The 21,486-nt window shown below is 38.1% G+C and overlaps 1 protein-coding gene across 2 annotated transcripts; it reads right to left on the bottom strand.

The window, feature by feature from the left end:
- Nucleotides 1-1,672: 1,672 nt before the first annotated feature.
- Nucleotides 1,673-19,650, bottom strand: LOC115043508 (sodium- and chloride-dependent GABA transporter 2-like). Of its 2 annotated transcripts, XM_029502055.1 has the most exons (17): nt 19,412-19,650; nt 19,193-19,302; nt 18,249-18,331; nt 17,681-17,861; nt 17,021-17,155; nt 15,810-15,950; nt 15,453-15,534; nt 14,253-14,385; nt 13,135-13,269; nt 12,873-12,976; nt 11,267-11,391; nt 10,216-10,328; nt 9,949-10,086; nt 9,646-9,748; nt 5,633-5,733; nt 4,734-4,904; nt 1,673-2,406 (listed from the first exon to the last, which is right to left on the bottom strand). In XM_029502055.1, the coding sequence occupies exons 4-17, from the start codon at nt 17,835-17,837 to the stop codon at nt 2,257-2,259; spliced, it is 1,788 nt and encodes a 595-aa protein (XP_029357915.1). In that variant the 5' UTR covers nt 17,838-17,861; nt 18,249-18,331; nt 19,193-19,302; nt 19,412-19,650; the 3' UTR covers nt 1,673-2,256. The 2 variants fall into 2 exon arrangements, with proteins under 2 accessions (XP_029357915.1, XP_029357913.1); XM_029502053.1 differs by having other exon boundaries at nt 19,193-19,650.
- Nucleotides 19,651-21,486: the final 1,836 nt, after the last annotated feature.

The following is a 21,486-nucleotide window of genomic DNA, read 5'->3' as shown; positions in this document are numbered from 1 at the left end:
AATGATCTGTTGTCTGGGGGCCAAACATTTCTAAATGGTGCTTATGTATTGATTTATGTGTACATTGCATATGCATATACATGTCGCCTCACTAAACTTCCAAGTGTCAACTGGCCTTCAAGTACAGAACTTTTTATGGCTTAGCTGTATTTATATCCTGGTTACTTTTAGAAGAAAAGGAATATGCATTGCTATATGGTTCAGCAATTGTACATAAAGACTCTTCATGTGATGAACAGACCTGTCCAATAAATGAAACGATACATTTCAGAAACACTTCATAAATCTTTACATCTCGTAACAGTGTGATGGTAGGTAGCCAGTATACTGATATTCACAAAATATCAGCTTTTAATATTATAGTATATCCATCTACAAAATCCAGCAAAGTATTTATGAAAGAACACAGAAAATATAAAAGACAGCTCATTTATGTTCTTGTGTAAAATACATCCTGCGTACAGCCATAGAAACGTGAAGAGATACAGATTATGCAGTATGCACTCATTTAGTTCTCCTACCTCAAGTTTAAAGTAAAAAAAATTACATCTGCAAATCTACATTCACATCCTGCCACAGCCCTCTCTGTTCCTAGAGGATTATTTCTGTGCGGCTCAGTATTTTAGGGTCACAGCAGGGGACATCTCAGGCTCTTTAGCCCTTCCTATCAGTGTGAAGTGACACTTCCAGCAGCAACTGGAACATGTTGCTTACTAATGTTAATATTCTCTTCCCCGCCTTCGCACAAGGGCATTCAGTCTTTCTGACAAAAGCTCTGAAACGATCAAGTTAAACCAGGTTAAAGCATTGTGCCAAAATGTTCAGTCAGCCCCAAAGTGTTCTTTGGGGATCCATAAGCAGTACATAAACTCAGGCGTCTGAATTCTGCTTGTTGTAAACGGGAGATTGTCAGGGCAGTAAATAGACAGAAATGAATGAGAGATGAAGCCACAATTGATGAAGTCTGGGTGGAGAGGTGACAGATTTAGGCATTAGTGGCTGAATGGAGAGTCAGTGAGTGGCTGGCAGGCATGATTGGGAGAGAGAGAGAGAGAGAAAGGGAAAAAGTCTGGGGTCTTACCAAAGAACACTTGTGTTGGTATTTAAAGCTTTAAACGATAAGGATTCATTATGCTAAATATCTAATGACAGTGATTGGACGCCACCGCTGATAGCCCAAAAGACTTTTCCTTTTCGCAGATCCATCATTGTTACAACTCTTGTAAAAAGACAAGCAGTTTTATCTGCAAGTCAAAAAGCTCATTCTTCAACGCTGTAGTCATGAAAACACCTTTGTCAGCATAATAGCCCTCACGTTGATACTGTCCTGTTTTGCAGCAGTGTCTTCAATCAGGACACCTTCTTTAGATGCGTATGAAAGAGAAATCTGTGGACATACCATATGCACTGCTGTTCTAAAGTATATTTACATAGCCTTGGATGTACGTTTCCATATAATAATAAAAGTATCAGCACAGTAATATGCCCAGCCGCGGGTCCTGGGTAAAGCAGACCACAGAAAACGGATTTATTTTAAGCTTAAAACAATGAATAAAGGCACAATGTTTAAATCAATACATCTTTAAGGCAATTTGTATTTTATAAATACACCAACTACTACAGAGCAGGAGACATCTAAAATCTCAGATTTAGGACAGAGACACTGGTAAAAGTTCAAAACAGTTCAACTTTATTAAAGCTCGGCAGGCAGAAAGGACACACAGCTGAAGCCTGAGTACCAGTTAATGTTGGTCAGAAGCAAACAAAGCCAAAAAACGCCAAGAGAAAAAGGTTGGCGAGTTATGGCATAGAACAAAAAAGAGCCAATCCGAGAATCAATAAGTGGCAATGGTCTAGTAGTTTAAATACTAAGATCTTATCAGGGGATTGGGGACAGGTGTGTAGATCAAAAAGATTACAGGGTGAGAAAAAATCATGAGGCGAAAATGCAGGAAATAACGACTAACTGAATATTTGGACCGGTGTCCTAATCATCTCTGGAGGTGGGATACTGAACTAATGTAATCATGCATAGTTAAGGTTTGCTTTGATTGAACATAGATTTATAAAACTTTATAAAGCTTCTTTTCTTTATCCTGTTTGTTGGTTTTATTACTTCAAACTTGCTCACTATGCAGCCTAGCAGAGTTTATTGCTCATCATAATTTTATAAAAATTATCATCTTCATATCATAAAACTACAAGACTTAAAAATAAAAAAGCAATATTTGAAGCATTGCTAAACTGTCTGGTGCCTCACACCGGCATCTCCAACTCAGATCCACTACTTCCCTTGTATTCAGTGGCAGCAGGAGTAAGAGTGTCATCTGGGTTCAGAGGGCATTGCTCAGGCTGCCTCAGTGTGTTGTTCATCTTGGTTTCAGGGTGGCAAAGCTGTCTGAGGTTCTGTGGAAATAGGGATGCTATAATTACACCAATCAGTTCACACGCACAAAAAGGCAAAAAGTAATCTTTAACCTCTCAACAGGAACGTACACAAAGATGCTTACATTCTACTCTGTATATAAAATATCACGTGCTGTATTGTAATCTGGGTGTGTGTTGAAAAGGAGATTGTGCTTGGAGTTAGCTGGGGGATAAAAAACATTGTGTAGCATGTCTTACGCTGACAGTAACACGATGGAGCAACAGTTTAACCGATCGAGAAGAGCAATGACAGAATGATCCTGTACCTGTCTGAGCTGTCCTTGATTTGATATTCATACCTTCGTATTTCCCTCAGGAGGAATTTTGACATCCTTATTATTACTTCAAACTTTTTTCTCCTTCGCTTTGATGCGGTTCAATCACCAGAAACATTTTTAAAATGTTTTGGCAGTTCTGAGAGTCATTTATCAGATTCTCACAACCAATCACTTGTGTAAAAGCCATAAAAAATGACGACATTCTTCCAGTGTGTCAAATCACGGTTAGTCAACAGCTTCAACTTTATCACCAATCAGCAAAGCTCTCTATGAGTCTGGATCTCCAGGTCTGACATGGCTCTCAGGATTGTGTTGCCTGGGTCTTGAATCACAATGGGAACTGTGTTGGGAAGAACTGCATTTAAAATTTAATGTTCAACTATAACATCCTAAAAGTGTCAATAATTTTTCGGTTTAAGTGGTATAAACTGATTCTCTTGAGGAACTAAGTATCTTTTTGGACTGTTGGCTGCACAGATCACGCAGCAGAGGTGTGTCTCCCCTTCTCAATAATTTGAACCTTAAGCAGTAAAGAAACTAATTTATCTGAGTTATCTGAAGCACAGATTGATGGTTTTATTATTTTCTTCTTTTCATTAACTTTGGTATTCAACATGTCCACAAATTCACCTGTCAAAATGGTGAGAAAAACATGACTGAAGCAGGCACAAATACACGAATATATAAATGCCACTGGAGTTAGAGAGCCCTGGCCTTGCGTTTCTTACATTTCTAAGCATCATTAGTGTCAAGCTGAGTTAATTTGCAGTGCACAGGGGCATGTGCAGCCATATCCTTTATTAGCTTTGTCTGGAGGGCCTTGGAGATACACTTGTCATTTCATTTAGCTTTTAAAAATCATTGCCTGTCTTTGGACTCTGATGGTTGTTGGAAAATAGCACCGGTAAATGTTTCAGGATTTAAAGTGGTCTGATTTTTGCATGAAGTGTTTCTTCTTGAGTGGCAGCTTTATTTTCTGCAGGGTGGGAGAGACTTTTTACCCCACAATGATTTTGAATTACAAAGGCACATATAATATATATACAAAGCTGATACTTCTTCATGTATTACTATAATTATTACTTATCGCTTATTTACTACTACTACTACTAATAATAATTCTTTATTAGGTCCTTCGGAAGAATTTGCAAGACACAAATTGTTGTTATGTTCTCTGTGAAAGCAATGCTGCTCTTTGTTCTTCTTGGTGAACATTTTTTTCTGTTCTCTTTTTTGGGACCTCACTTGTTCCTCACTGTTTGTCAGAGTGGAAATAAGTTTCAGGGCAGGTTTAACCTGGAGATATTTAGAACTTAATTTCAGTTGATGCTTCTCCATTCAGCATTAGTCATTATTTATTATTCAGGGCATTATTTGGACTTGGAATGACACAAACAAAAATGCATACACAAGCAGCTATTTGTCTCGATAAATAGAGAACAAAGACGACACATGCTTAAAGAAACCTATAAATCATATTGCTGGTTGAGTAACGATGGCAGAAATAGTCACATGTGACTAATCAGTCCCAGTTATTCAACAATCAGGAGCATTTGGTTGAGTTCCAACAGTGCACATAAGCTACTGGTATTTCAAGAAAGCTCACTGTCAGCTTTTTACGCAGCCAGCTACACGATTTAACATCAGTCAGCAATAGATATGTTCCATTGTTTGAGCCTCTCGGGACTCTGCATTTTTTTACTTTTAAGTAGTTAAAAAAATGTGAGGCTGCTACACAGTATTATCCTTTGACTTTGTGTTCCATTCCAGCAGAAGGTTACACTTGTAGACTATTGCTAAAATTAGAGAGCAAAATTAAACTCATTAGAAATAGCTCACAAAGTTGAAATCATGAAATTTGTTCTCAGTACCTTTAGCCTCCCCTTGCAACTTAAATACTTCCTCTTATCAAAGCAAGAATTCAAATGAAGCCATAACAGGGCTGCATTTAGAAAGCTTTCACATTGATCAAAACAAACATTTTGTATCGACCTTGTAAGTCCATCCATTTCTTTACTGTCTCCATACCTGCAGCATTGTCCCTTTCATCTGAGTAAGTTTAAAGATGATCCATAGAGGAACCAGGAGAACACAGAACAGTCCAAGAAACCATCCCAAAGCGTAGGCCCAGGTGGGGTAGACGTAGGTTTTGTTGAACTTAAGAGGTTTGTATCTCACCACTGAAAAGATGAAGGTACCCTGACAGCAACAACAACAAGCACAGCAATCAAGAATAAAATTGGTTATTTTCATCTGGTTCCAGTGAAATTTGTTTATGGAGAACAGATGTGTAGATGTGTTTCAGAAACCCAGTGAACCTGGTTTCTTTGTTCAGAATGGGACTATAACTCCCTGTGATTTGGTGGCTGCTTGTGAATACTGGTTGTGTAACTCATTTCTTAATCCATGTGTTCTGTGCTGTAATCCCCTTTCATTACTCCCTTCTTTTCCTCCGTCCTCCATCTCACGTATCGTTCTAAGGACAATATTTATTCTGCTAAATTTCTACATTAACCAATATCTTATGTTTCCTTCAGTATATTCCATGAAGATATAAGAGGCATGTGACATTACTCTCCACATCACCTCACTGTGGGGGATATTTCTTTTGTAAAGACACACTTGTGCTTTCACCCCAAATAACAAAGAGGCCAAATAACAAACCTACTTCCAAAAGGACACCTCACAGATGTAGTATGTTTGTCCAAAAGAAGTTCTCAGGAAACTCTTTCTGAAATGTGCATTTTTAAAATCCTAACACCATTCATTTATATCGCTTCCTGATTCCTCGTGTCCCATCCAGGGAGGCAGTAAATCAGTGGATTCAATGATATAATGAGTCAGACAAAATCACTTCAGTTACCACTGGTTGATCCCGTTCCCACACAGAAAATAATCAATGACATCTTTACTTTTCAGAAACTCACCAAACAAACAGCTGGGGTGATGTAGAGCCAGCAAAGCTTCATTAGTGATCTGGGACGATAACCAATCATGTCTTCAATGTTGTCAAAGAGTCGGTCTGCACCTGGAAATAGAGGGGATAATAAACATCTTGTTTAAAGTCCAATCTGTGGTGATAAAAAAGATATTGGTACAGTCACCCAGGTCTTTAGCTTAGTGTGACACAAACGTCTTCACAGTTTTCATATGATGCAAAATTAAGAATTTGGTTGTTTTGGTTTTTTTTTTAAGTTACAAATGAAAGTCATCAAGTAGTCCAATTTGAAGTAACTGACGTTATCTGTGCTCAAGTGTCTCCTGGCTGACTAATGCTTTTATTACAGGTCAGTTGATTACAGTTTTTTCAGTTACATGAGCTCTACATCAAATTTCCAGTGTCTAAGACAGTTTTATCATTTAACTTTTGCAGTGTGCGATATTCAAGAAACTTGATAAAATGTTTATGGACATTTTTTTTTGTTCTTTCGGACAAAGTAGAAGGAAATGCTCAAACTACCTTGACATGGTTGCTGACGTGTCTTATCATCTGATGTTAGCAACACGTTAGATGATGCTTTTGAAATTTTGAAACTATCAGTCGAAACGTATCAAGGTTATTCAAAGATCTCCTTCTACTCTGTCCGAAAGAGCAAAAACGATAACAAAAAGCCTTTACATCACTGACATAAGAGGACATGACCAATTGCTTGAGCTGTCTTAATTTTGCTTTTAACTGGACATGTGATGCTTTTAGGACAGAATGTTATAGGACAAAAAAACCACAACGTGTAAAATCTGCGGGCAAAGCAGAAAACCCATGCACACAGACAAAAACACAAATATACTCAAAGAAACATCGTCAGATTCTAACCTTGCAGCTGTATTTGTAGACTGGATTTAAGACACACTGTTGTGATACAAGTTAAATTACTTTCACCACAGCCACATACTTACTACTAACCCTAACCCTTTCACAGCAACCTCAAACCCACGTGAGACAACATTTAAAGCTTGAGTGAACAGAGGAGGGGAGATGGGGGCAGGGCGAATGATGTGTTTCTATAACCTGAGTGTATAGCATGCTCTGAAATCTTTTGCATTCATTCACATTCACAAGATACCAAACACCCCTCCTCAAGAGGATCTAGTGTCCATCAAGCTTAAACAGGACTGAAGGAGGTTACAAAGCTGCATTTAAAAGGGAACATTGGACTTAATGCGCGAGCAAAATATCTACTTGAAAACAATTGACAGAGTAGCCAGGAGTGAGGTCTGAAGTGCATGCTCCATTGTTTGGAGGAATGCAAAAGTGGGTGAGGGATAACATTGACTTGACAGTGAATATATGACTTCCAGATTTAAAAATCAATGACAATCAGTAATGATATGTTGGTAAAAGTATATTTGAAAAGATAAGTTCAGGATAAGTTGTTTTTTTTTTTTTTTTCATTTTTTGTCACACTGTGTAGAGTAACAGTGGGGAAAGAACTGAACTGGACTTTTGAGGCCGATACTAATATCAGTATTTCAATTTAAGAGACTGGATTTTTTTGGTAAGTGAATTTAGAATTTTTATTGTATTTGCACAAACGTTATTAAAGGGTTATGAATAACACAATGTGACATTTTGCTGATAAATGTGTCAGTGCTCTCTGGTGTACAATCCCTGAAATGGTGTTATAACATATAGGTGGCCTCAAAGATATCTTTGCATTTCTTTGCAATCAGCTACGGTCATGTGTTCATAAGTTTGTTTTTCTTAATGTCAACCTGATGTATTTTATGACATAGACAACAGGTGTCATAAGATTTAGAGGCCTTCCATGTGCGCGTTAACCGGTTTATTGGGTGGATATAAAGTGGGCCTCTGTTTTCCTTTCTGCTGATCTTCTGAAGCTCTCTGTTTGTTACGTATTGGTTTCTTTTTTTTTTTACATGAAAAATTTCTGAAATCTTCTTCCACACATCTATAGTGCATCTATAGGGGCATGAGGAAGTTTTAGAGACCTGCTGTAGACTTTGCTGCCAGCCTTGGCTATCCCACTGAACTCCTCTGTTGAAAGACAACATTAAAGTTAGGTCTGTAAGCCCAGCAAAGTCACCTGCATGGAGTGCGACAACTAATTGGATAATACAAGTTAAAAAGAAAATTAAAAGGCATCAATTAAGTGACAGAAACCAGTTATTTGACGCTGTAACACTGCCCACAGACGGACACAGACCTTTAATCAGTATGCCACATGTAGAGCATCCCATCTTGATCTTGGCTGAGAAGCTTCCCTGGATGTGCGAATTAAGTATGAGTCACTGACCTCGAACAAAATGTGGGATAATATGAAGCCTGGGCCTAAAGGCTGACCAGCATTTTGGGAATGACACCAAAACCAAAAAAGAAACAGTGCTAACTCCAGACCTGATAAATCAAATACTATTCTTACTGGCTCACAGGACTCTTAGCACTTACCCTCTATACACCTAAGTGACTTTGGTTTCCTATATGGGGTGGGTCTTTTAAGTTTAACACTCTGAGATCCTGAAAAAAAATTAATATTTAGTAACGACTGCTGATCACAACCGCAGCATAGTGGTTAGCGTTGTTGCCCCATAGTATAAGGGTTGCGGTTTTGGTTGTGTGAGGTGAGCCTGCGTGGGTTTCTTCCAGGTACTCCGGTTTCCTCCCACCGTCCAAAGACATCATTTTTGGCTAACTGAGGTAAACTGTCCGTAGGTCTGAGTGTCAGTGTGAGTGGTTGTTGGTCTGTGTCTGTCTCTGTGTTTTGGTCCTGTGATGGACCGCCCACCTATCCAGAGTGACCCCACCCTCGCCCAGTGTGACCTGCATTTGGCTCCGGCAACCCCCATGACCCGGAAACGGAAAAGCGGTTGAAGATGGATGAACGAATGCTGATCACAAAATGTATTCATCTCAGCCCACATTTCACTGCTGGGGACAGAAATCTAATCTTGGAAGGCTCCTTGGCCTGAATACTGCACATGTTTGGCAGTGATGTGGGGTAAACTTTACGACTGTTCCAGTAAATCTGATGGTTTACCATTTAACAACGCTGGATCCAGAAAACTGCGTGCCAACCTACGTCATTTTCTAAATCTAAAGCCATCTACTGCTAAGCCACAGCCAATCACCTTTGATATCACAAAATATAACATATCCTGTTTGACTGCTTGTCCTTCAATGTAATAATTGAAAATCATTTGCTTGCTTGTCTTTGAGACATAGCTAAAGAAAACAAACCATACATTTTATCAGTTATTCAAAACTGTGTGCAATGACACTGAACTCAGTGAGTTTACATGATTTGAATAACTTGCTTCTGCCTCCCAGCTGAAAGCTTACAACATACACCCGGTGGCGTGCATTCCATGGTTACTTTATGAGGGCGCCACAGCCTTCGGGCAGGACACTTTTAGCCCTTATCCATTGTCTACACACCTACTTATACAACAAGAGATTAGGTGAGCCTCCTCACCGTTCGTGAGAACCACGAGAACAGCCATGTGAAGTCCTTCGGTGAGGTCCCTGCATGCCTGTATTAAAATTACACAATACCAAATGCAGACCTCTGATGTGGCACTCACGTTTACGCTCTCAGTCCATCATAACCACCTCATGGCGATTACACATCGAAAAATGATGCTAACAGGGTTGTGTCATAATCTGTACTTGTGTGTGTGAAAACCATTGTTGTTCAGATCTTCAGGAACAATCTGAACGTAACCAACATTTGATTTTGTCTCCAATCTGTCCTTGAAAAAGAACATTGTCCTTCAGTGGTTAGTCGAACTGATTGAATCCACTTCAGGGAAAGAACATGGAGTACCATGGGAGAAAAGCTTTTCTATAATCAGCCACAAAGAATATGTGCTATTGTACCTATTCAAAAATCGTTTTAAACACTTATTTAACAATATCTCAACCTTACAATTTGAAAATTCTAACATTATTGTTCATTAACAAACAATAGCTATAATGACTCACCATATATCCAGCCAATTGCTATTGACTGACACACTGAAAGAAGGAGAAGATTGTTGCCACTACAAACATAATGGTCAAAGAGTTGAAGGAAATACAAGCCACCCTGTGGAAAGAAGCGTTTAAAGTGTTATTGCACAGCAACAACAAAACAGCACACAGTTTAGCTTCATTACACTTAGATTAGCGCTAAAGTGGTTCAGTGTGGTGAAGTACAGATTGTGTGAAAGTTTGTTTAGAGTTCACAGAATAGGTTTTATTCAGTGTGAACTCGCCACAATCCTGAAAAGCTCTGGGAGTTCTCACCTCTGTGACGAGCAGGAGACCGAGAAAAAAGCAAACAGAGCATAGACACAGCAGGAGCAACTCTCGACGATAAGCTCTTCGAAACACGGTGGGGAACATATCCGTCACCGAGGTCATCAGGCACTCAAGGCTCACAAACTACCAGAGATACACACCAACGACAATTAACTCAATTAGAGTGAAAGATCTACCGGAATCTGCCATTTGCACTTTTAAAGTCTGGAATAAATTCAATGATTACTCAATGTATTTTTTTTAAAATCTCACTTGTGTATCTGCACCCAACAAGATGACCATGATGAAGAAACATATAGCCCATAGCTGAGGGAACGGCATCATGGCTACTGCTCGTGGGTAGGCAATAAATGCCAGGCCCGGTCCTGCAATAAGACATATGACCTTTTCAATTCTCTCTCCATTGACATTTTTTTTATATTGAGAGTTCATTTTAAAATGGTTGTAATCAATATTTTAATTATAATGTTTCAAAAGTGGGACAACAATGTAAAAAATGCCAGTCATAATGAAGAATCATCTGAATCTGCTGGTCGCCTTCGATTCTATTGAGTTCATTTTTAGTAGCAAGTTTCCTGTTTAGGTTCAGTCACAGCTCTCATCCTGCTGCTCTGGCCACAGTACGTATATTTTCTACAAAACAAACCCAAAAAACCTAACTGGTACACAACCTACTCAACACCAAACAGCAGTAAGTTAAAAACCAGCAAGGAGATTACAAAATATATATCCTGGAAAATATTTGATTTTAAGAAGTTTCATTGAGCAGTTGAACATCTTTTATTAGATCTTGTGTCTGATACCAACAGCGCATAATAATAAAACATTCAAGCTACTGGGAAAACAGGCAAAGCTTTATTCTTTCTTTTATTTAACTAGTTCTTTATTTTGCAGATCATGTTCTGGAAACTCTGTATTTGTATTTAGCTGTAAATACAGAGGACTTATAGTGCAGCTTGACACTACAGCTAATCGTAAAGGGAATACTGAACATGCTCTCTAAAATTTAGATTTCATAGTTTGTTGATTGAATTGGTTTGCATCGGTTTAAAATACCAAGCTCATCATTAAAAATTGAAATTAAATACAAAGGCGGAAACACAAAAATCTCCGTAGCTTTACAAACATTCAGTATGTGAGGTTGATACGGTTAATGATATGAGACCTAAAAAATCGGATGATAAAATGCAACTATCTTGGGATAATACTTCAGGTAAACAGGTATATAGGTATATTTAATGTGATTGTACATGTATATGTTAAAGAAGAAGTCATGTGATTTTGTGTTTTTATGTGTTATTACCAGAGGCAGCGACTTCCGATATTGGCAAACCCTGTTCGTAGGACATGAAGCCCAAAACAGAAAAGATTGCAAAACCTGCCACAAAACTGGAGCCGCCATTCACCAAACAAAGAACAAATGTGTCCCTGAGGAAACAAACACACCAAAAACATTAATACTGTTGAATACACAAGCCAAGATTAAAGTTATTTTGCATTAAATTAAAACCGTGTTGGATAACTCATGATGTAAAATGTTAAGTAATGTGAATGAGAACTAGATTTTCTTGTTCCTTTCAAAGATGCTTTGATAACTGAAAATGGGTGATGTAAAACGTTGGGTAATAAAGCCAAGTGTAATTATGTCTATTATTGCATCCACCATGATAAGCAGACAGGTTGGAACTAGTGTGTGGTTTTTTTGTTTTGTTTGTTTTTAAACTGTCTGTGCAAAGGCTTCCGATATAGTACACGTTAATGTCTCAGTTTAAATGCCCCCCCCTCCCACCACCATTTCTCTTCAGACATTAACTTTATGACAATCAAAATAATATAACAGATGCTATAATCACTTGCAATGTATCTAAACAGTGTATCTTAAATTTCATAAAGTATCTACCTATCTAACATACGTGAGAACTTTCTCTTTTTTTTGTTCCCAGATTCCTATTTCCTACCATCTGGCTGAGCACCTGAATTTTTGGATCGTCTTCAAGATAATTTGATAACTGGCGGTGGATGATGGCTTGTATAAAACTAGGTATAATTATCTGTCTTGTGGTTATACAATCATCATGAGCATGCAGGTTGAAACTAGCTAACTGCTTTACCTAATTTTTTCTTTCCTCTTATTTCTCTGCAGCAGTTTACTTCATTATTATTTTTTTATTTTTGTAACCAAATTTGTAAACAATGAGAATAAAATGAACGATTCTGTAGTCACTTAAGAATCGCCATTCACTCCTCTCTGCCAATTACTGATTGAAATATAAAAGCATTACCAAAAGCAAAAAAAAAAAAAAAAAAAATTCCTACACATACTTCAAAGGCTTTAAAAGTGAAAAATTTTACTTTAAGTTTCCTAATGCAAGGGTGATGTAATATGTTAGGTACTTTTGTTCATCCAGCTAAAATGAGCATGCAGGTCGAAACTAGTCGGTGCTTAAAAAAAAAATGACTGTCTGGCTGCGCAAAAGCTTTTAACGTATTGTACCTTAATGCTTCATTTATGTAGCTGCCCCATTTCTCTCTAGCCGTTACATTTATAATTACCTCTTTTTTTTTTTTTTTTTTAACTGTCAGACAACATGACAGATGGAGTAATCTGCTTAAAAACTTGTGATGGGAGAAATGTGAGAATTTGCTACATTTCATTGTTATATCGTTTGAATATTCTGCTTTTGGACTGTCACACAATTTGAAAATTGAACATGAACATGTCTTACGACTTCTAAGATTTTATAGAAAAACAGACTAACTAAGAAAATAATCAACACATAAATGGATTCCCCAACTAAGTCCTAGTAACAATAAAAAAAATAAAAAAAAACTCGAGAGGATCAGGTCAGTCTTCTGGATGTTTTGAAAATTTATTTGAATAATGAGGACAAAATGCGGAGAATACTTACTTGTAACAGTCGTTCTTATATTGATTGTAGCTACCCAGAGCAGTCAAACTTCCCTGACAAATCCCAAATGAGAAAAGAACCTGTGCGCCTGCATCCATCCAAACCTAAGAAGATTACAAACACAAAAGTCAGTTAGGTTTCAGTGTTGAAAGTACCCATGAAGATGCCTGCTAATTTATGTGTACATATTTTTATATGTGGGCTTCTGGCTGAGGTGGAAGTTTGCCTTGGATATTTACTGAAACCTTTAGTTTTCACTTACTTGAGGGTCGACCAACCTTGTTGGGTCAGGATACAGGTAGAAAGTTAAACCATCTATAGCTCCTGGTAGAGTGAGCCCACGAGCCAACAGGACCACCAACATGACGTAAGGGAAAGTGGCTGTAAAGTAAACTACCTGAAACAGGAAATAAAGACCCATATTATTGTTTCACTGCAGTGTCGCTTCTCAAACTGCTTCCACAAAAGAATGCTGACAATGACCTAAAGCTAAAGTACGGTTTCTCCTTTCATTTAATAATTTAATTCCTTTTATTTTTTACCTTTTCTAGCTGTTGTTCTACTCAATCGAACTGCTATTTTTTGATATTTGTTCTGACATTTTATTGGCCAGAAAACTGGCAAATGATGAGCTGAAGTTTTGCTCCAAAAAGTAAGTGTTTTTTTTTTTTTCTGGGAGAAAAAAGAAATATTTATTTATTTATAGGTTTCATAAGGATTTAGTTTTTCGTGATTGCTTTGGTAACACTGATTTTAGCCACTAGAAGGCGAGGTGCTCCAATACCCAAGTCTCCACTGGATTAAAAAGCATAATTACCTCTAGGTGATTTCTAACAATTCCATAAACTAAACACAAGAAAATGTTCTCATAAGTTATGTAATCATACTATTCCCTCTTTTCACGAGAAATTGTTAATACAATGTTTAATCTAATTTTCTGTCAGAAACACTTTGTGAGCTGAAACATGATAACACAATGCTCACTACTGTGTTCAGCTTCGCCAAGTTTTCTATTTTTTTGCCTCTCAGGGATTGTTTATTTAAGCATAACAGTACTCACTGAAAGCAAAGCAAAATTCATTGATCAAAAAAATTCTGATGAAAATCACTCTGAGAAAGATTCACTGCACTTTTTCCTAATGATCCACATACAGAATTTGCATTTGGTTATTCCCATCATTTCCACTGGAAATATCTTTGCTTTGATGCTTGTTTTTATTCCCAGAGTGATTCAATAAATGAACCTTGCTTGATCATAACCCCGCCCCCCCTCACATATTTACAGTAAAGAACACAAATTCAATAAATCTCGTAAAAGAACCACATATCAACATCTACATACAGAAAATCGAGAGTCTTCTTGTAAACACGTGGTTTTACCTTTCCGGTGGATCTCACTCCTTTCCAAACACAGAAGTAGCACAAGATCCATGCCAGTAAGAGACACAAAGCCAACTCCCATCTCAAACTCCCAATCTCCTCAATCCCCTGAGATATACCCAGCACTCGTCTCCTAAAAAATAAATAAGATAAAACAGTTTGAGACAAAAACACTTCAAACTTCGTAAAAAACTATTGTTTCTGTTTGAATAAATTAAGAACGTTATGACTATAGTGGGGAATGACTGATTAGTGTGACTGGTGATATAAATCTGATATTCTTGGTCATGCAGAAATGAAATTTCACTTTCAGAGGAAAATGAGGTGCACAGAGAGAAATACAACTTCAAAATAAAACCCCAAAATGGGTTTTTGGTTAGATTATGAATTGTATATTGTCTTCCAAGTGGCATTTATTTGTAGAAAATAATCTGTGTTTCTAAGTTTTTTGTTTTGGGTCATCCCCACATCATGACATGTTTTATGAGTTAAAAATTCAGCCAAAAACAGTTTGTTAAAATCACTTTTTGCTTCCTCTTGAGTGAAGTAACATGAACCCAGTGAAAGGAAAGATTGTTGTCCATTCATGACAGCATTGTAAAGTCATTGTTTTCTGTTTTCAATCCGTCCATCTATCCCCTCCATCTCTCAATTTGCTCTAGTTTCTAGTTCTTCTTGTTTTCTAATTCTCATCCCACCTTCATTTTGTTTGGCTGCAAACCCCAACTCCCAGCTCGAGCTGGAGGTCACTGGGCAACAAAGCCAGTAGGACCACATCATCTGCAAACAGCAGGCCCGATCCTAAGGTCGCCGAACCGGAACCCCTCCGCAGCTTGGCAGTGACAAAGTACAGCCGTTCTCTAATGCACACCATACTCTCTAAGAGTGCTAGGACTGAATGGCCTGTAGCAGCCAGCCGCTGCCAAAACTGCTGCACATCCACAAAACAACGTCGGCCCAGAGACGAGTGGCCTCACTGCCAGGACACCCTGGCGGAACTGAGGAGATCGTCAAAGTATTCTCTCCACCGCTCGACTTCTCTCTTTCCACTTAGGAGTGTCATGATGTCATTTCAGCACATGCTGCAGAGTTAAAAAGTCATGGGCAAACGCACAAGGAGCTTATCCACCCCCAGTGCCGGTGACAGCTAAGGAGAAAACCGATGCTACTGTTTTATGATCCTTACACTTTTATACTTACTCCCAGAATTCTGTTGCAGGTGTTGTTGCATTTGCTGTCCAGTTTGAAGACACATTTCTTTTATCAAATTCAACACAATACTCTGCAAGAAAGCAAACGTGAAACTTTTGTCTGATAGAAGTGTAGATGAAAAAATTATTTGATAACAAAGAGACACGGGTCTACATACTCAGAGAGCACTGAATAATCCCAACATTTCTCTGGTAATTTGAGATATGAAGAACATTGGAATACCTCTACTACAGAGTTTATTAATCTGCCACTTGAAATATCGATTGATCAGGAATCCAAGCAATTTATTGGAAATGTTTGTATTTCTCTGTCAATTTAAATCCAAGCTATCTTGTTACACACTACCTGTGTTCCAGGTGTTTCTGCAGCTGGCCCATGGGACTTCAGCACTGAAAGACGAGAAGAGGTAGAAGAAGGCCCATGCCTGGATGACAATGTATGACACAGCAGCATATGCAATCACCACCTGTGTAGCGTAACCAATCCCTGGGGAGACAAACAGTGTGTGGATCATGTTAAATTATTGACAATTGTTATTATTGACAATGAAAACTATACAAAAAGCTGCATTCTTAAAGAAACAGTATCAGTGGATCACCTCTGTGAATCAGGTGTTGGCGTGATCGCTTTAAGCATGGCTGGAGACAAATATGTACCATCTGCTAACAATCCTGCCTGATCAGCGTTGTATGGATTAATAAACTTTAAACACAAACTGTAACGGTAGAGAGGTTTAGGACGTCTGCGATCTTGCTGATACTTGGCAGAACTTGAATTTGGTCTTATTGAAGTGAGGTGAAGTTAGTGAGGTGAAGGAATATTTGCTTATTTATGTTACTAGTGAGAATTGCGTTTTGAACATAGGACAGAGTTTCGTCGAACAAAGGCAACACCAAATCTTTTCCCCAGCTCTTTAGTTTGAATATGTGTGGTTGGTTAACAATAATATGTGATAGCTGTGACATTGAGTGACTTGTATTCAGGTAAAGACAGACACCTGAGTAAACAGGCTCAGGTTTCATGACAGCTGATTTCACCATTAAGTCCAGCTTCCTTTTTCTACTTATTAAACCTGGTACAGAAGTTAGACAGACACATGCTGTTAATCAAACTACTGAAGTCACAGTTAAATCTGGTAATCCAAAATTAACAGTATGCCAAACTCAAAAAACAGGAGATATCTTTATTAACAAGTTGAGAGGAAGTTAAAGTTTTTTGCCTTTAAAATAAGTTCATTAATCTGAAATGATAGTGCAGTTTGATGCATTTATAGAGCCAGATAAACAATTGTAACACTTTTCATACTTACATTTAGACTGTTGGTAATATATAACATTATTTCCTAGAATTTAAAACTATCACTCCAGCAAATAAATGTCACTAAATACAGTAGACTTGTGCCTATAATGAGTTGGCTCTGCTATAGGGATAATATTAAAGAGATTGACAGAAAGATCTCTCGAAGCAAGTCAATTGCCTGTCCTTTTATTGTTTTTTTTTTTTCTCCGGACTGGACATAAATGTAGCCTTTGTGTGTGTAGTGTCCTTACACTGACCTTCAAACAAAGGGCAGAAGTGTCTCCAGCAAGTGATACATCCTTGAGATGTGAACTGTCCCATTGCCGTCTCCAGGAGGAACATTGGGATACCGCAAGCAAGCAGAAACAGGACATATGGAACCAAAAATGCACCTGAGAGAGACAGGATGAGCGCGTCACACAAACCAAAACGCTGTTCCCTCAGGGTTTGCTTGGGCCAAATTATATATTGTCTCAAAGCTCTCAAAGATTATTTGATCGCATGAAAGTCAAAAATAGAAGATTTTTGAGGTTCTTACATTTGTATTAGATGCTGATTTAACTTTAAAACTTTCCTCTGCTATATTTAATTAATGAACTGTGCCTTGTCCATAGTGTCACAGATGGCATTAAAAACATCAAACACTGCTGTAGATCTAACCTATGTAGGTGACAACGTCCATATACTGACTAAAAACAATGGTCTTATTTGTCAGCTGCATTTGATAACATAAAGAAAAAAATTTTCCTTTAACAAACACCAACTTCTATTTTTGAACCTCTTAGCATCTCAAGGTTATATTTCTAGATTTGTCAGCATTGCAGTTTGATTAAATGTGGTCGTTTGACCTTGTGCGGTGTGATAAATGCGGAAGCTCAGGTGTGACAGATTTCTTCTGGATCTGCTGTCCTGCTTACCTCCCCCATTTTTGTAGCACAGATAGGGGAACCTCCAGAGGTTTCCCAGCCCGACCAGGGTTCCTGCCACAGCCAGCAGGAACTCCACCTTACTCGCCCATTGGCCACGGTCCAACAGCTGTGTCTTTGTCGCAAGCTTGTTATCTTGGCTTGGCATCTCAAGACTGTTTCCTTTGAGGAACTCCATTGACATGTTCAAAGAAAGAAACAGATGAATTAGAAAACTATTTTAAAAGCTGCCCTGAAGTGTCCTTCCACCTCCTGGAAATTACTAAGACAACGTATTTCAAACCTTTGGAGCCCCAAGTTATGCAGAGAGACAAAACTACTCAGCTGATTGTTTGGCACTGCTCACAAGCTTCTATTTATTTATTTATTTATTTATTTATTTATTTATTTATTTATTTGCTGAACTTTAAGCTTGCCGGATTATCAGGAACGGAAACTTTCCACCAGTGAGCGCGTTTATCGGGATGCTGCAGAGAGTGGAGCGCATGTCACAGTAGTATATGATGCGGTGATGCATTTAGCAGCCTTGAATAAAACAAAAACACACTGAAGTACTTACCCCTCCCCCAGGAACTGCTTAAAGCGACAGCAAGCTGATCAGCATTCCTCTCAGCCGGGTACACCGCAGCATCTCTGCGCAAACTTGTCATAAGCAACAACAACAAAAAAAAAAAAAAAAAAGATGAGAGTGTGGCAATAGTTTCCTTTGCCTCATCTATGACCTGGATACTGCTGAATCGGTTGGCACAGCATCATGTCTCGGTTGAGCTACTGTTGGGCTCCAGCAAAGGTCCAAGGTCTGCTTGCCTGCTGTATTTTTCCACTGAAGAAGGAGTAGCTTGACTCATTGAGATTTATGCAGTTGCTAACAACTAAACCCAATCAGCTGAGCTGCTCGCTGAGCGGCTGCAAACAGCTTTCCTTTCACTTGCCAAATGGGAATTTGTTGCCTTGGTATGTAAGTTGTGTAAAACAACACCAACAACCATTTCTGCATCCAGGCAGCCATCTATTATGAACACCTGAACCTGACCATCTGGATAGATGTGTTTTACTTCTTTTGTTTTCACTCATGTTTGTTCTGTATGGAATACTACTATTGTAATACTGCATTTTTTTTTTTTTTTTTGACAAGAATGATAAAATTATGCTAAGTGTTAATGTTTACTACTGTACTGTTACTTCCCAAACATAATTTATTGATAATTTTATGTTATAGTTAATGTTATGTTTCCCATTGTGTGTAATGTTTTTCAACAGCAATTAGATTAATTTAAGCACAAAACATGTAATTTATAATTGTGCTGTAGAAATGGTTAGTTTTTCTATAAAACAAAGGCTGGAAAATAAATCAACAAATAGGTCAATTAATATGTTTGATAGATGTTAAATAAATGTATTTCTACCTTAATTTTGAAGAGTTTGAAAACAAACTTCAGACATGGAAAATCACAGAGTTAGTCAGAAGACACAGTGCAAAATAAACCTTAAACTGTTACTCACCCAGTCTGGTGATAAATCTGTCTGGACGGACAGAAGGAACAGCTTCTATATTGAGTTAGAGGTTTAGCCTGAAGTCCAGCTCGTATTATGCGTAATTAGTAACGCTCTCTCTGAGGTGAAAAGAGCAGCACGAATATCATTTCTTGAGACGCAACCAACTAAGGATCTGTCATAGAGCAACACAAAATCAGCCACCTCCAGAAAACATGTGAAAGAAACCTTTCATTATGCCACTGAAGAATTGTCATGAGATGATCAGCTCTGCCAACACCCGTAAGCCAGCGATTCAACCAGAAACACAGGGTGAAAGCACACACTCCTTTCCAGACAAAAATGTGTAAAGTTATTATGTAAACAGTGCTGTTGGACTACAGTGGGTCATCGAGGATGTTGTGGCTGTTGAGGTCGGTTTCCTTAAAACCCATAATTCACAATATTTTGACTACATAAACGTGAGGTCAACTTGAATAAAAAACGAATGATAAAAAGTTATACAGGAATTTTCCTCTTCCAGTCAGACGTCTTCAGCACATCATAATAGGGAACAATGAACTATGAATAATCTCACAACGGCAGCAGTGCCTTCTACTCCAAGAAACATACAAACAAGCAAAAAAAAAAAAAAGGCACAGCAAAAGTCCTGCAGATTTGTTTTCACTCTGTCTAGTTCAAACCCCAAAATCTGATCTGATCAGAGCAGCACTCAAGTCAAACATCAACTGCTCTCTATTGGCATTGTGCTACAAACACTCCTTCTGTCAACACAGTAATATTTATACATATCTTTAGGATTTGGTAACTGACCGAGAGGCTTACAGGAATCAGGGAGAGAGATTGGACTAATAGGTCAAAGGTAAGACATCTCATATCTTACTTCCGGAAACAGTAAACGTATGTTGTAATAATTATGATCCCCTGCTTGTGCCACCACCAGCAGGCCATTAATAAGTATTTTATGAGTCACTTTACTTCAGTGTTAGTGTTCGAGCCCCTAACAGCAGAACTGCTTAAGAAGTGATCCCTCGGTGAACTGCTTTGGGATTTAGACAGGGGTTTGGTGATGATCTGTTTCGGTGAAAAAAAAAATGACTAAGAATCCACAGTTTGTTTTATACTCCAGTGGTTTGGACTTCCTCCCAACTCTGTTGAAACGTGCAATCGATTTTTTGGCATCTTGGGGTTTGGTGAAAAGAAATTAATACAGCGCTTAAATACATTAAATATCACTGCATTATTTTAGTCTTGTGATATTGTTGGCAATTGGTTGCTTCCTTGCAACAGGACATTTTTGTTTCCATCCACTCCTAAAACAAAACATCTAGCTCTTTAGCTGCTAAATGTCCCAGTATGTTTACCAGCTTAGTCCCCAATAGCGTCTGTCTGTTTGCTGCTGAGCAGATAGTGTGCAGTCTGAGTTTGTTTCTCTCAAAACAGCTGCGTGTTAGAACTGAGACAGTGGGAGTTCACCACAAACAGGGCACTGAAAGAGCAGAGAGCTGAGACTCAAGAAAAGAATCCAGAAAAGCAAAGGGGACCTGCAGTCAAATGATAATTCTCCATGGTTTCATCGCTCTAAGCCACCTTTCACATCAATATGTTGTTTTCCATAGTTATTTTTTTTTTTTACACATATAGCCCATAAACACCATTACACAAACTATGAGTAAAAAAAAACAACAACAACAACAAAAAAAAAACTCACTGACCAGTTACTCTACAGCAATATTTTAGCTCAATACTAATTCACTCTTAGCGTGCAGGAGAGGAATTTAAACTTACGCATCACAAGGCAACATAATTGCATTGCAATTTGCAACTTGCTTATCTCCAGTTCAGGAGTAGTCAAAACCTGCTTTTTATATCTTAACTCTCTTTTCCCATAAATATGCTGCCTTTCCATAACTTCCTGTCACATGTTCGCACGAAATGAAAACACAAGACGGTTGTTGTTACAAACTGAAGCAGCCGAACTGTTTATAGTGAAAACTGAGACCTAGGAAACTGGAAATTCAACAAGATCATGTTGAACTTTTGCACAAGTTTCCTGATGTCAAGAACAGGCATCGTCTTAGCTACCTGTGTTCTGTTACAGCAAAATGAATTATTGAGCATTTTCGTTAAGTTAAAACCTCTCCAGACTTAACATTACTGACGCCAAGTAGAGTAGAAACGATAAAAGCTCTGGTTTATTTGTGAGGCTCCTCTTTTGATACAATAATTCATTAACCATAAAACAAGACACCTATATGAATACAGGACAAAACAGCTCCTATTTAAGGCATATATTTACAGTC

Source organism: Echeneis naucrates, chromosome 5 (assembly GCF_900963305.1).
Source record: "Echeneis naucrates chromosome 5, fEcheNa1.1, whole genome shotgun sequence".
NCBI lineage: Eukaryota > Metazoa > Chordata > Actinopteri > Carangiformes > Echeneidae > Echeneis > Echeneis naucrates.
The sequence above is the reverse complement of the archived record's forward strand: the minus strand, read 5'-3'. Positions and strand labels throughout refer to the sequence as shown.

What these genes read in the sequence shown, in the direction of transcription:
- LOC115043508 (XM_029502053.1), bottom strand. Translation starts at nt 17,837, where the DNA reads ATGCCAAGCCAAGATAACAAGCTTGCGACAAAGACACAGCTGTTGGAC. An exon ending in TGTTGGGTGCAGATACACAA is followed by an intron (nt 10,087 to 10,215) that starts GTGAGATTTTAA and finishes TATCTCTGGTAG; the next exon opens with TTTGTGAGCCTTGAGTGCCT. An exon ending in TCACCCCAGCTGTTTGTTTG is followed by an intron (nt 4,905 to 5,632) that starts GTGAGTTTCTGA and finishes TGTTGCTGTCAG; the next exon opens with GGTACCTTCATCTTTTCAGT.